This window comes from Nicotiana sylvestris, chromosome 5 (genome assembly GCF_000393655.2).
Source record: "Nicotiana sylvestris chromosome 5, ASM39365v2, whole genome shotgun sequence".
Classification (NCBI taxonomy): domain Eukaryota; kingdom Viridiplantae; phylum Streptophyta; class Magnoliopsida; order Solanales; family Solanaceae; genus Nicotiana; species Nicotiana sylvestris.
The window spans coordinates 109,837,364-109,849,875 of record NC_091061.1 but is presented as its reverse complement, the minus strand read 5'-3'; the positions used below and the strand labels follow the sequence as shown (position 1 = coordinate 109,849,875).

The 12,512-nt window shown below is 41.8% G+C and overlaps 1 protein-coding gene across 1 annotated transcript; it reads left to right on the top strand.

Moving 5' to 3' along the window:
- Window positions 1-6,802: 6,802 nt before the first annotated feature.
- On the top strand, window positions 6,803-7,177 carry LOC138869140 (uncharacterized). Its single transcript, XM_070146734.1, has one exon. The coding sequence runs from the start codon at window positions 6,803-6,805 to the stop codon at window positions 7,175-7,177; it is 375 nt and encodes a 124-aa protein (XP_070002835.1).
- Window positions 7,178-12,512: the final 5,335 nt, after the last annotated feature.

Genomic DNA, 12,512 nt, shown 5'->3' with positions numbered 1-12,512 from the left:
CAACTCCAAATCATGCACTGGATAGTTCTTCTCATGAACCTTCAACTGCCTCGAAGCATAGGCAATGACCTTGCCATCCTGCATCAACACTGCACCAAGTCCAATACGAGATGCATCACAATAGACTGTATAGGGCCCTGAACCTGTGGGCAAAACCAACACCGGTGCCGTGGTCAGAGCTGCCTTGAGCCTCTAAAAGCTCGCCTCACACTCATTTGACAATCTAAACTGGGCACCTTTCTGGGTCAATCTGGTCATAGAGGCTGCAATGGATGAAAACCCTTCCACGAACCGACGGTAGTAACCTGCTAACCCCAGGAAACTCCGAATCTCCGTAGCTGAAGCTGGTCGAGGCCAGTTCTTGACTGCCTCTATCTTCTTCGGGTCTACCTGAATACCTGCTGCTGATACGACATGACCCAGGAATGCGACCAAACTCAACCAAAACTTGCACTTCGAGAACTTAGCATACAATTGACTATCCTTCAGGGTCTGAAAAACCGCTCTGAGGTGCTGCCCATGCTCCTCCTGACTGCGGGAGTGTATAAGAATATTGTCAATGAAGACTATCACGAACAAGTCCAAATAAGGTCTGAACCCTCGGTTCATCAACTCCATGAATGCTGCTGGGGCATTAGTCAATCCGAATGACATGACCAAAAACTCATAGTGCCCATACCGAGTGCGAAATGCTGTCTTAGGGACATCAGACGCCCTAATCCTCAACTGGTGGTAGCCGGATCTCAAATCTATCTTTGAAAACACCCTCACACCCTGAAGCTGGTCGAATAAGTCGTCGATCCTCGGCAGTGGGTACTTGTTCTTAATCGTCACCTTGTTCAATTGACGGTAATCAATACACATCCTCATCGAACCATCCTTTTTCTTCAAAAATAGCACCGGTGCGCCCCAAGGAGAAACACTGGGTCTAATGAAACCCTTCTCAAGTAAATCCTGAAGCTGATCCTTTAACTCTTTCAATTCTGGCGGCGCCATACGATACGACAGAATGGAAATGGGCTGAGTGCCCGGAGCTAGATCAATACCAAAATCAATATCCCTGTCGGGCGGCATGCCCGACAGGTCTGAAGGGAAGACCTCGGGAAACTCCCGAACAATAGGAACAAAATCAATAGACGGGACCTCAGCACTGGAGTCGCGAATATAAGCCAGATAAGCTAGACACCCTTTCTCGACCATGCGTCGAGCCTTCACATAAGAAATAACGCTGCGAGTAGAATGACCAGGAGTCCCTCTCCACTCTAGTCGGGGCAAATCTTGCAACGCCAAGGTCACGGTCTTGGCATGGCAATCCAAGATTACATAATACGGGGACAACCAATCCATCCCTAATATGACGTCGAAATCCACCATATACAAGAGCAACAAGTCAACACGGGTCTCAAGACCCCTGAATACCACAACACAGGAATGATGAACCTGGTCCACCACTATAGAATCCCCCACTGGTGTAGACACGTATACAGGAATACTCAAGGCCTCACTAGGCATAACCAAATAGGGTGCAAAATAGGACGACACATATGAATACGTAGATCCTGGATCAAATAGCACAGAAGCATCCCTATCACAGACCAGAATAGTACCTGTAATCACAGCATCTGATGACTCAGCCTCTGGCCTAGTTGGCAAGGCATAACAACGGGGCTAGGCCCCACCTCCCTGAATCATATCCCTGAGACGATCTACTGCTGGCTGACCCCTACCTCTAGCGATCTGAGCTCCACCTCTAAGGCCTCTACCTCCACCTCTATGTCCTCTACCCCCGCCTCTAGCTGGCTAGGCAGGCTGTGGGGAAACTGGTGCCTGAATCATTGAGCGAGGACCCTGCTGCTGTGAGCTGATGGAAGCTCGAGGGCAATATGACTCATATCGCCGCAAGTATAACAAGCCCTTGGCTGCTGAGAATAACGAAGTGGTGGTGCACCGATAGGTGCTGATGGTGGACTGAAGAGCTGCTGGTTAGAATACTGCAGCTGAGAACCACACCTGGTGTACCATGAGAAACCTGGAGAGCTGACTGGAAGGGCCTCGAAGGATGGCCTCTACCATAAGAATCCCTACCTCCAGACGAGGTACCACCAAATCTACCTGAATGATGGGGCCTCTTATCAGACCCATGACCACCTCTCTGAGAAAGTGCCAGCTCTATCCGACGACCAAATCTACTCCCGGCACTCAAGGCCATCTGAACACGAATCGACTGAACCAACCCATCGACAAACCTTCGCACCCTCTCTCTCTCGGTGGGGAGTATCACAATGGCATGACGAGCGAGATCAATGAATCGGGTCTCATATTGGGTAACCGTCATAGGACCTTGCTGGAGACGCTCAAACTGCCTGCGAAGAGCATCTCGCTGAGTAACTGGAAGAAACTTCCCCAGAAATAACTCTGAAAACTGATCCCAGGTCAATGATGGCGACCCTCCTGGCCTGGCTGAACAGAAATCCATACTAAGTCTTGGCGGACCCTGCCAGGCGAAAAGTGACGAAGTCGACCCCATTGGTCTCTATAATGCCCATAGTCCGTAGAACCTCATGACAGCTGAATATGAAATCCTGAGCATCCTCTGAGGGAGTGCCACTATATGTAGTAGTGAAGAGTTTGGTGAAACAATCAAGCCTCCACAAAGCATCCGCGGACATAGCCGCACCATCACTGGACTGAGCCGCAATACCTGGCTGGGCTGCCACAGCTGGCTAAACTGCTGGAACCTGAGCCTGAGGAGCTACCGCTCTGGAGTACGAGTATCGGGAGTCTGAACTCCTCCCCCAGGCTGAGATGTGGCTGGAGCTTCGGGAAGCAAAACCCGCTCTAGAAATGCCCTCCATAAAGCCTACCAGTCGGACCAAAGCGTCCTGAAGCATTGGAGTGACTATGAAACCCTCTGGGACCTGAGCTGGGCGCACTGGAACAGCTGGAGCTAGAAACTCCTCGTCATAGTCAATATGAGGCTCCACCTCTGGGACTGCTGCTCGGGGCTGAGCTCTGCCCCGACCTCAGCCTCTGGCACGACCTCAGCCTCGCCCCCTGCCCCTGATAGGAGCTGCTGCTGGGGGCTCGGGCTGCTACGAGGTAGAAGAGGAAGCACGTGTCCTCGCCATCTACGTAAGAACAAAGTGGAAAGACAATCAGTACTTGAGAAACAGAATCACATGACAAGAATGAACAAAGTGAAGCTTTCCTAACTCAGTAGCCTCTGCGGGATGAATATAAACGTCTCCGTACCGATCCCTCAGACTCTACTGAGCTTGTCTGTGAGTTGTGAGACCTAAGTAACCTAGGGCTCTAATACCAACTTGTCACGACCCGGATTTCCCACCATCGGGTGTCGTGATGGCGCCTACTATCGGAGCTACGCAAGCCAAATGTTTAAAACACCTTTCCTGCTTTCTTTCAACAATATAATAAGCGAGACAAAATCTAAGCGGAAGACTTTAAATTTAAAAACAACTGAAAACCAAAAGTACGGAAGTTTGAACCAAAATGCTACCCAGAGTTTGGTGTCACTAGCTCACGGACTACTACAGAATGCTATAAACAATGTCTGAAAGGAAAATACATCTTGTTTGTTTGATACAAGATAAACAAACGAGAAACATGGAAAGGGACTTCGACCTGCGAACACCAGCTAGGCTACCTCGAGAGTCCCTGGACTGAAGATAGCTCCCAAAAGTCCTACTGCTGCGGTCCGAAAGCTGCTCCCTGATCTGTGCACAAAAATGCACAAAGTGCAGCATCAGTACAACCAACCCCATGTGCTGGTAAGTGCCTGGCCTAACCCCGGCGAAGTAGTGACGAGGCTAGACAGGACCTACCACAACTTAACCTGTACAGATATATATAACAAGTGCAAGAAAACAATAACAAGATAATACAATGTAAAGCTGGGAGGGGACATTCTATCGGGGAGTAACAGATAAAAATGAAATATTGGAAATAAATAGAAGAAACTCAGGTTTCCATAATATATATATATATATATATATATATAGTGGAGGCGTGCCACACGATCCCATAATATCATATATAAGTGGACGACGTGCCACACGATCCCATAATATCATATATAAGTGGACGGCGTGCCACACGATCCCATAATATCATATATAAGTGGACGACGTGCCACACGATCCCAATTCATCTTTATCACAGTACACAATATGTCACCGGCAACGGAGGCCAATAACCAAGTGGACGGCGTGCCACACGATCCCATAATATAGTATATAATATCTGACTTCATATAGTAGACCCCTTCAGGGGAGGATAACAACTCAATACCTTTAACCCGACCAGGGTACAACTAACAGCCCAAAATATCCCGACAAGGGAGAGTATATATCAGTCTACACATACCGGCAAGGGAGTACTCACCACACATTCTCTTTTTTAAATCACTTCTTCCTCAACTAACACATTCATGTTCGGGATAACGCTCCAAAAGTACACCAATCACAATTCTACTTCAATCGTTCACATTATATGAAACTCATCAAGTAAACAAGGAGATTGTGTCACATTACTCGAATTAAAAGCAATTAAGACTCACGGTCATGCTAGACACCGGTGCATAGATAACCATCACCATGCCTATACACCGTACTCCACATTAGCAAGTAGCAAATAACATCGTAATCCTATTCCTTCAAGCCAAAGTTAGAACAAACACTTACCTCGAATGCTCCAAACTCAACTCATGATTCTAGTATAGCTTTACCTCTTGATTCCACCACCAATCCGCTCGAATCTAGTCATAAGTTACTCAATCGCATTAATAATTACTAAATGGATAAATCCCAATGCATGAAAATAATTTTTACAAGGTTTTTCCCAAAAAGGTCAAAAACACCCCCGGACCCACGCGGTTGAAACTCGAGGTTCGGACCAAACCCGGTTACCCATTCTCCCACGAATCCAAATATATGCTTTGTTTTGAAATCGGACCCCAAATTGAGGTCCAACTCCTCAATTTGTAGAAAACCTAGGTTCTACCCAAAACACCTAATTTCCCCCATGAAAATCTTTGTTTTGAAGTTGAAATCATGTTAAAAGATGTTAAGTGAAGAAAATGAGTTAGAAATCACTTACCAATCGTTTTGAAGAAGAAAAGGTGTTTGGAAAATCGCCTCTTAGGTTTTGGGTTTTTGAAAAGTGGAAAAATGACTGAAAATCCCGAATTTATACATTTTTGCTGGGGGCTGGCGTGGACCGCACAGAAATGCACCGCGGCCGCGCCGAGGGAGGGGATAAGTGGGCTCTCTCTAAACCCACCCAGCGCGGACCGCACTGATTTGGTGCGCGACCACGCTGGTCGACCTGGCTACCCCCTCTGAAGCCCACCACGCGGACCGCACAGAAAAGTGTCGCGGCCGCGTGGCTGCCAGCGCGGACCGCGCGAAAATGGCCGCGGCCGCGCCGGACCTGCAACACCTGAACCTGCCTTTTTTTTTAAAGTTTATGACCTCCTGGGCCCCACTCGAAACTCACCCGAGCCCTCGGGGCTCCAAACCAAACATGCACACAACCTTAAAACATCTTACGGACTTACTCATGCGATCAAATAGCCAAGATAACATCATATACATAGGATCAAGCCTCAAAATACATGATTTTCTTTCAACTTTTATAAAAACTCAAATTCCCCATTTTAAGTTCGAAACACGTCATATGACATCCGTTTTTAGCCAAACTTTACAGATAGTGCTTAAAACATATTTAAGACTCGTACCGGGCGTCCGAACCAAAATACGAGCCCGATACCACAGTTTTCCGATCAATTTTCTTCTTCATTTTCCTTTATTAATTTCATAAAACAATTTCACACAAAAATTCATTTCGCGGGCTTGGGACCTTAGAATTTAATTCCGGGCACACGCCCAAGTCCCATATTTTTCTACGGACCCTCCGGGACCGTCGAATCACAGGTCCGTGTCCGTTTACCCAAAATGTTGATCGAAGTCAATATTATGCATATTAATATCAAAATCCATCAAATATTTCACATAATTCACATATTCTAACATAAAAACTTTTCGGCTACGCGCTCGAACTACACACGCAAAACAAGGCAACTAAAAGCGAGGTTTTCAAGGCCTCGAAGAGCGGAACAAGGAAGAACTACGGTGATGACCCTTTGGGTCGTCACAGGGTAAGATTTAACTGGGTTGGGGGCGGGTTTTTATTAGAAATTGGGCCGGGGAATTGGTGATTGATTTGGTTATAATTGAAAGCCAAATGTGGCTATGAGTTAAATAGCCACTTTTCACTTTTAAATTTATAAAAAATAGCAAATAGTTTTCTAATAATAAATTCAAAGTACTAAAATTATTAACCATACATAATTAATAATATAGAAATACAAGACTCAATTTTATGAATATAAAACACAATTAAACCTTAAAATGGCTAATATTAAAATTATGTGCAATTTAGCTTTAAAAATACTAAATGAAATAGTAAAAATATGTAAAAAAACAAAAATTTAGACATATTTTGGCATAAATATAAAAATCAAATAGGTGAATTATCAAAATAATAATTTTAAAAATAATTATTGAAATTTTATGGGTAAACAGTGGGAAAAATCAATTTAAAAACCTTAAAAATATGGGGAAATATAATAAAACACCAAGACACTCTTATATATATATATATATATATATATATATATATATATATATATATATATATATATATATATATATATATGAAATTTTGAAAGTATTTTGCATATTGAAAATATATAGGAAAAAATTGGGTATCAATAAACGGTATTATGCGGTTTGGAAAGAAAGGAAAATTGAGTCTGAGGTATGTTGGACCACATAGAATCATTCAGAGGGTCGGTAAGGTGTCATACAGGCTTGATCTACCATCTGAGATGTCATTGGTACATCCAGTCTTCCATGTGTCTATGTTGAAGAAGGCAGTGGGAGATCCATCCACTATTGTGCTGGTTGGAACTATTGAGGTTAATGAAGAACTGTCATATGAAGAAATTCCGCTTGCCATTCTCGATAGGCAAGTACGGAAGTTGAGAAATAAAGAAACTGCCTCCGTGAAAATGTTATGGAGAAACCAGCAGGTTGAAGAATCCACTTGGGAAGCCGAGAAAGAAATGAAAAAGAAGTACCCACATTTGTTTGCATAGACATGTAATAGCTTCTATGAATTTGGTTCCTATGAACTTAGTATCACTTGATTAGTCTATATAAAACTATTCCGTTTTGATTATATATTTCCTATGGGGCCGTAGTTGGTGTGGTTATGAGTTATGTCATGTCAATAAATTATGTATATGTTGTTCGGATATGTTTTTGGGGCTTTTTGACAGGTGGATATGCCCAATTGCAAAGGAAACTCTGCCGAAATTTTTGGAAAGATTGAGAGTTAGTAAAAATGTGGGTGATTTAGCTGTGCGAAAGAATAGATAGGTTATGTTATGTGTTTTAAGGCAGAACTTACTTCTCAGAGGGCGAATGATCCTAAGCGAGAGAGAATGTAAGGGCCCAGAAAACATCGCTATGTAATTCAAGGTTTTGTGGTGCAAAGGTAGGCAAATACGTTGTATTTTCGAAGTTTTGATTGAGCAATGCATTGGGCAGTTGAAATTTTTATCTTAGCTAGACCAAGCATTAAGCTGGTGAGGCCTATATAAAGCCAGGTTGGAACAGGCTTTAAGCTGGTGAGGCCTGGATAAAGCCAAGCCAGACTACGCTTTAAGCTGGTGAGGTTTTGATAAAGCCAGGCTGGACAAGACTTTAAGCTGATGAGGCCTGGATAAAGCCAGGCTGGACCGTGCTTTAAGCTGGTGAGGCCCGGATAAAGCCATGCTAGACCAGACTTTAAGCTGGCAACGCAGGGCCTGTAGCCCGGTCCAAAAACTTTGGAATATCCATTTTTTTATCCTTATAACACGACCTAACTTCTTTATATACAGGCAATGTGTCATTTTTGATGAAAAATCTGATGCTTTAGAATGAGAGAGGGAGACCTAGAGTGAGAAAGTAATCTTCATCAAATCCTTCTTTAATTCTTACTCAAATCTTTGAAAAGTAACAAGGAAAACACACTAGATTTTCATCCTTGAAGTAACATTCTACACCCTAACCCATAATTTCAAATTTTAGATAAATATGGGTAATTAATAAGTGGGTTCATGGGTATAAGGGTTGATTATCTCGCATGTATGTATGATAAGAGGGTATGGGAAAATTGAGCTAAAACAATGTAACAAATGGGGTGTAGGATGATAGAATCTGTCACAAAAAGATCTTAAAAATCATAATGCACACTTAGTGCTTGATAATGTGCCCAAATGAGCTAGAATCCTGATTATCCCTCTAATTCTTGGTTCAACTTGTAATTCTAATAAAATAGATCGAAGTTGCTAGGAGTTCCGAAATTATTGTAAGAATTTAAGGAAAGCACTATTGAGGTATGTAGGGCTAAAACCCCCTCTTCTTAGAAATTGAGCTCCCATGGTGTCCATGCAAATATTGTAAGTCCGAAATTTGATTGATGTAGTACTGTTATTTCAAAGGAATTGGTATTGAAAGAATATATGTGAAAGGTGTATCTCAATGTGTTCAATATGCTATTCTTGGTAAATTGAGGATATGTGAAGAATGTGAACTATGTGCTAAAATGCCTATTTCAAGTCAAGTTTAAATTGTGATTATTATGCCGAATCATGTGAATTCCTCTCTATGCTTACAACTTGAATTGCTCTTGTATGTTCCCATTATCTTAAATGGCAAGGTTTATGTTGAAAGTGAAAGTAATGTGAAATGTGAGATATGAAATGTGGCCTAGTGCCAAGTATGATGTGCTAATTGTGGCCCCAAGTGCCGTCGAACTGATATATGTGAAATAATGATTGAAGCAAGATGATTTATGGAAAAAGGAAAAATGTCTTGGTAAGATAAGCCTAGCCAATCGGGTTGTGATCGAACGCCATTGCCACACACATGGTGGAATTGTGATGATATTGAACCAGAAAGTGAAAATGAAATTGTGACTGACGTACATGTCTTAAATAAGGCAACCTAGCCGATCGGGTCATGATCAGACTCCGCGCAAGAAAGCGGTGGTATTGTGAATGATGATGCAACAGTATGAAATGTCCTAACCTAAAACTATGGAAATTATGTGAAAGCTATGTGATTCCTTTGCTTGATGGTATGGTGATTGTTTAAAGCTCGTGTTAGTTCTTATGATTTATTTGTTAATGGTTGTTCTTTCTAATAAGATGGTGTTTTGTTATACATACTAGTACTACTCCAAGGTACTAACGTCCCTTTTACTGGGGCACTACATTTTTTGAATAGATATAGGTGGTTCCATAGCAGCAGTGCTGATCGCAGGTAGCGGAGCATCCTCCTCTCAGAAATATTAGTGAGCCCCTCTTTTTCAAGGGGTTATGCGATATATCTCTTGTTGTAAATTATCACTTTTTGAGGTATAGTCGGTACGTTATTGCCGACATTATCATCATTGTCTTTTGTATCTCTAGAGGCTCCGTAGACATTTTGTGTAAGTTATGTACGGGTGTTGGATGGGTCATTGGAATATGTTGTAATTCTAATCTCTTGTTCCTCTAAACTGTAACTTTATGAAATTTTTGAAACATAACTATGGTTTATGGATTGTAATATAAAATGAACTAGCAATGTTATATGTACGATCTTTCCTACTGTCTAAATAAATGACAGTATGATTTCTTGATCATAGTGAGTTGGGTAGAAAGTGTCCAAAAGGCTTGCTGGGTTGGGTTCATTCGATTGTGCACCGGTCGTGCTTCCCGAGCTTGGGGCGTGACATTAGGCATTCTCGGGGTCCGTCAACTATTACTATTGGCCTTATTATCTGATTAATTACATGTTTTATACCTATTGTGCATTTTTAGTTTTTGACCACTTTTAATTATTTGTGGAATCATTCTGGAACAAGTTACGATTGTCATACACTTGTTTGGTTGGTACACATTGTGAATTGTGTCATCGGAATCGTACTCACAATTTACAGTATGTTTAAATTATTAACATTATTAGTTGTTATGGTTGGGTCACATAAATGTACCCCCGGATTTGAAATTATGTGTCACAACTACGTTACGGTAACCGTACCCCTAACTATGATAATTTTATTATAACACGCCTAAAGCAACTAGTGCTTTAAATTATTTTCCTAATCTTTCAGATTATTGTGATGCCAGATTTATGAACAAGATATTATTGCGGAGCAAATAGTCTAGCTAACATAATTTATTACTTGGCCATATTCTTTATGGTCCATGACCCACCTAACAGTCCATTCTTATTCCTTGCCAAGTAAGAAACAACTCCAATTTTTCCATCTATCCAATTAAAAGCATTTATTCAAGAACCAAGACTACATAAATCATAATAGAAATAAAAAATAATTAAAACAATTTAAATGACAGCTAAAACATGCTACGCAAACAACGTAGAATCATAAATCAACCAATACGCGCACCAAGCTGACACAATAAAATCAAAATGAAAATTGAGAAATGTACTTTATTGATGAACAAAGCTGAAAATTGCAAATCAATCGGGCTAAACAAAGTAAGAATCCTTTGACAAAAACAGCGAAATTAACAATCTAGAACCTCGAATCGACATCGGAAAGATCGAAACCAAATCGACCTCAGTCAGACGATAAACTAAAATTCGTCGAAGGAACACTGACCAAGGTAATTAGCTCCGTCAAGTCAATTAGGTCTAAGAATCCCAACATCAAGCTGCACGGAACGACACTCCTTATTGTCGTCTAAGTTATAGAAGAAACTGGTGTCGTTATTCCATTCGAGGTCGTAGAGAAGTTTCCTTAGCTGGTTCTGGATAATGTTGAAGTTGTGGTCGTTGGTCCAATCGTACCAAAGGTCGATTAGGCTTAAAGATCTGTTGTAGTTAACGAACAGTAGGAAGTGGAATTGGTGTGGCCATAGGGATGGTTTAGGTCCGATTCGACTAGTGATGAACATGGATGTATGAAAAAGCCATTGGAAATCCATATTGTGGCAACGACTAGTACGAACGATACCCTCCTCATGCTCACTGAAATGGACTTCAAAAGTTGATGGTGATTGTCTCCATTTTCCTTGTCAAATTCGATGTGATTCTGTTTCTTTTCCAATTAAAAATAATCAATCAAAGATGGAGTCACATGGTGGGTAAGGGAAAACGGCTGAATTTTTGTTTCTTAGGGATTTTGTTTTGTCTTATCTAGGTCTCGGTTGTGAAGAAGAAGAAGAGTCCTTTTAAAGTGTTAGGGTTTTATGGGTATTGGACTTGGATCTATGGGCTAAGGGTAATTGGGCTTGGATCTAGGGAATTGGGTTTGACCATGTCTTTTGGGTTTGAGTCTAGGCTAGAAAGACCAAATAGTACAATGTATCTATAAAATATAAAAATCACTCTAAATTAAAATAAACTAATATAAAACTAAATACTAAAAGTGAAACTAATTTTTGTATTTTCAAATGTTATAATACTATAAATATACTAATTGACTTTAACCTAAAGATGAAAAAATATTTTTTTTTGTAATTTTTATTTTTGTTATAAAAATAAAATAAAAGAGTCAAAACTGTTTAGAATAGCGATACAAAACCTAAATTAAATATTTACGCTAAAATGTGTAAAATCATGAGGAGGATAAAAAATGACATGTCTACAGTGAGGACACATGCTATTGGTCAGGATGGACGACCACCAGTACCACCAGCTGGGGCCACTAGAGGCCGAGGACGCGGTCGAGACCATGGAAGGGGCAGGGGTGTAGCCAGCACAACAGATAGGGCAACACCTACAGATCCACCAGCCGCCCCAATTCAGGATCAGGTCCCAGTTGTGGACGCTCTAGCAGTACCAGCTCAGGCACCAGTTGTGCTCATTGTGATTCCAGGTCTTCAGGAGGCCCTGGCTCAGATTCTATGTGTATGCACTGGCCTAGCTCAGGCGGTCTCAGTAACTACAACCGCAGCTACTTCTCAAGTCGGGGGAGGCATTCAGACTACCGCTGCCCACACACCGAGCAGGTCGTGCAGTGACTTCAGACACCGGGGGCACATTCAGCCCATCCGGTTGTAGTTGTTCAGGACTATGTAGCTCTTACTATGTCAGAGGACGAGCAACACAAGTTGGAGGGGTTTGGTAGACTTCAGCCTCCCGACTTTTAGTGGTATAGAGGGCAAGAATGCCCAGGGTTTCTTGGACAAGTGTCAGAGTATTCTTCGTACAGCGGGTATTTTGGAGACTAGCAGAGTCGCATTTACTGCTTTTAGTTTTTTGTAGCTGCCTTCACTTGGTGGGAGGCTTATGAGAGGTGTAGGCTGATGTGCCCGAGAATTTCAGCACATTTCAATACTAATTGCTTAGATTTTAGCTTGTTTTAATGCAATTATCTCCGTTACTTATGTAGTTTTGTTGTTTCTACAGTACATAAGGACTGAGAACCCA